The 2836-nt window shown below is 28.0% G+C and overlaps 1 protein-coding gene across 1 annotated transcript; it reads right to left on the bottom strand.

Moving 5' to 3' along the window:
• Positions 1 to 912: 912 nt before the first annotated feature.
• Positions 913 to 2751, bottom strand: LOC115033615. Its single transcript, XM_029486458.1, has 2 exons — positions 2094 to 2751; positions 913 to 2021 (listed from the first exon to the last, which is right to left on the bottom strand). Exons 1-2 carry the CDS (start codon positions 2122 to 2124, stop codon positions 937 to 939), a joined length of 1116 nt encoding a protein of 371 aa, XP_029342318.1. The 5' UTR covers positions 2125 to 2751; the 3' UTR covers positions 913 to 936.
• Between the last annotated feature and the right edge of the window lie 85 nt (positions 2752 to 2836).

Below are 2836 nucleotides of genomic sequence, written 5' to 3'. Positions count from 1 at the left end.
AAACAAGTGAAACAAGTGAAACTAAATGATACAGTGTAATTGGTAATCGTATGGTATTTTATGGTATTCATAAATCGTATTAATATAATATTTATAATATTTATACTAAATGTCTATATAGTATATAGTATTAATTGAAAATGGTGACTGCAGTCTGGTAAGGTATTAACATCGAGGTAGCCGGTATAGGTAGGTATATCAGTTTTAAATTCGTACCTATAGCCATATAGCTACATAGGTTGATAGCCGGTAGGTGGCTTACTCATAAGTCGTAAATCATAATTCGTTTTAATTAAATTTTATTTTTAAGTCGAACTCTTTTCTTTCTGATAATGAAAGTAATAACATTAATTCCTGGAATGTTTAATAATATTGTCGTATTATCGGAATCAAAAGTAAATAAAATTGATTTTTAATTTTTCTAGAATATCTTATTAGCTTATTTTTGTACTACATTCAAAACTATTATTTTAATAAGTAACGTGGAAAATAACGCATTAATGCGTTACTTCATAGAAATTACTTTTAAAAAGTAATTGCGTTACAATTGCGTTACTGAAAAAGTAATTGCGTTACAGTAATTTGTAATTTGCGCTACGTTACTACCCAACACTGGACGGTAAACGGAAAATTGGTACGGTGATTGTGTTTTGAACAAAAGAAATGAAATAGGCGGAATATTGGTACTATAAAATATTTTATTTTCAGTGGTTCAAAAAATTAAATTAAAATAAATATATGTTCACAATTAATATTAATAATATAGTAAAAAAATATGCCGAAAATTAAATTAAATATATATTCATAATAGTAATATGATAGTCAAAAAATGTGTCCAAAATTAAATAATTCATAATAATTCAAAATTAAATATAAATTCACAATAGTTCACAATAATTTACAATGGTTCATAATAGTTCAAAATTAAATATAAATTCACAATAGTTTCCCTATGATATTTAAAAAAATGTCCATTGTAATTTCTTTATTTACGTAACTGGTAATAGTTTCATGAAGTTTATATTGAAGGGAAGCATATTTTTTATTTTTTTTTCGAGATGTTAAATTATTAGGTTGTTCATGCCGTATACTTTCAATTCGCATCGTAGATTCATCTTGTTGAATACATTGTAGAACTAACCAAAATGATGGGTTGCTTGTTCCTACAAGCTTATTAAAATAATTATTCCACCCTTCGCAATAGTTATTTGTTCTATCACCACCGTTCAATGTGACATCGAATACATTCCACAAAATTGGAGAAAACATTGGGGTACCGCTAGTACCACTGACATAGATGTCATCAAAATATTTAGCCACTAACAATAGTTCTATGGGAATTATTGTGTACAAATAAGCCATTCCACTGGATACTTCATTGAGAGGTAAAAAAGCTAAAGCATTAATCATACTGCAATTTATTCTGATATTTTTGTTATTTTTATAAACAGAACTTAGACCTAGGTGTTGTATTTTTCGCCACATTGACTGGCATAAGTGAAAAAAACATCCTTTAACCTGCACACTATCACCAAATACATGTTTAGTAGCACTTATAGCTCCTATTTCGAAATCCATCACGATATATTTTGGTTTTGGATTGTTTGAAGTTTGAAGACAATTAATAACAACTTGTTGTAAAATAGTGATATACGTACTTTTTAACTTATTAGGCAAAAATGCATACACACAAGTAGATATTTGATTTTTATACTTTCCTCGTATAACATAAAGTTGTTGGAATATAGTAGTTGAGCATTTGAAAGTTCCATCCATAAACCAAGTTTCCGCGCAAGACAAAATATTTAAAGCGAAATTAGAGGCAAAAATCAAAATTCGCGAATCAGCTTGTTTATTATCAAAAATCAAAAATGGCTTAGGTTCAGCACCCATCGTAGTTTTCCACTCTTCAGGAAGACAAAAATTTGCATTTAACGGTTCATCGGAAAATTTTCTATGTCGGTAATTTCGTATGTTACGTTTTATGGAAGACAAATTTCCCAGTGTTACCGCTGTATCTTCTACAGCCATAAAATATTAAAAAAAAATTAAAAATAATAATATTTATTTAATAAAAAAAATAATCATCTAACCAGAAATATTGTGCATGATGGATGAAACCATCTGACTTGGAGTTTCTCGTGTGTCTAAGGCTCTTTTTTTTATATTATGTTTAATAACAATTATTTCCTCAATTTTATTATTTGAAGTGTGATTATGAGGCACTATATTTGAATAGTTTATATACTAAAATAAAATTAATAATAATACATTACAATACAATAGATACAATAATATAAATTATTACTTTAAAACTTACGGGTTTAATTAAATTCGTTGTAATTTTTCCCGGACATTTTAATGTTGTATTTTGTGAATATTTCCACCTAATAGTATTATTATTTTTTCTTAAAATTACATACGAATAATTCTTGTACGGCATTAATTCATTTCCCTTTTCAGTTTTAAAACTTTCCATTATAACAAAAATAAAAATTGAAAATTGTGGACACGTGGCAATAAGTTGAACGTTGCAGTTGCACTAGGTCGCATGAAACCTATACAATATCTTTATTCATCGTTATCGATATTGTCATTTGTCGCTGTAGATTAGATTAATACTTCCCTACAATTTCATGCAGTACTTATCTAATGTGTAGATGCTTTAAGATTGTTTTTTTCATAGTTTAAGAAACCCTGGTTTTTAACGACCGTACCAATATTCCACGTTCAAAACAACCGTACCAATTTTCCGACGATCAGCCTAAATACCTCTTAACAATGTTAAGTCCAAACTCTAAAGACTTTTGTATAGTAAAATACGCCATGTGAACTC

This window comes from Acyrthosiphon pisum, chromosome A1 (assembly GCF_005508785.2).
Source record: "Acyrthosiphon pisum isolate AL4f chromosome A1, pea_aphid_22Mar2018_4r6ur, whole genome shotgun sequence".
In the NCBI taxonomy this organism is placed as follows: Eukaryota; Metazoa; Arthropoda; class Insecta; order Hemiptera; family Aphididae; genus Acyrthosiphon; species Acyrthosiphon pisum.
The sequence above is the reverse complement of the archived record's forward strand: the minus strand, read 5'-3'. Positions and strand labels throughout refer to the sequence as shown.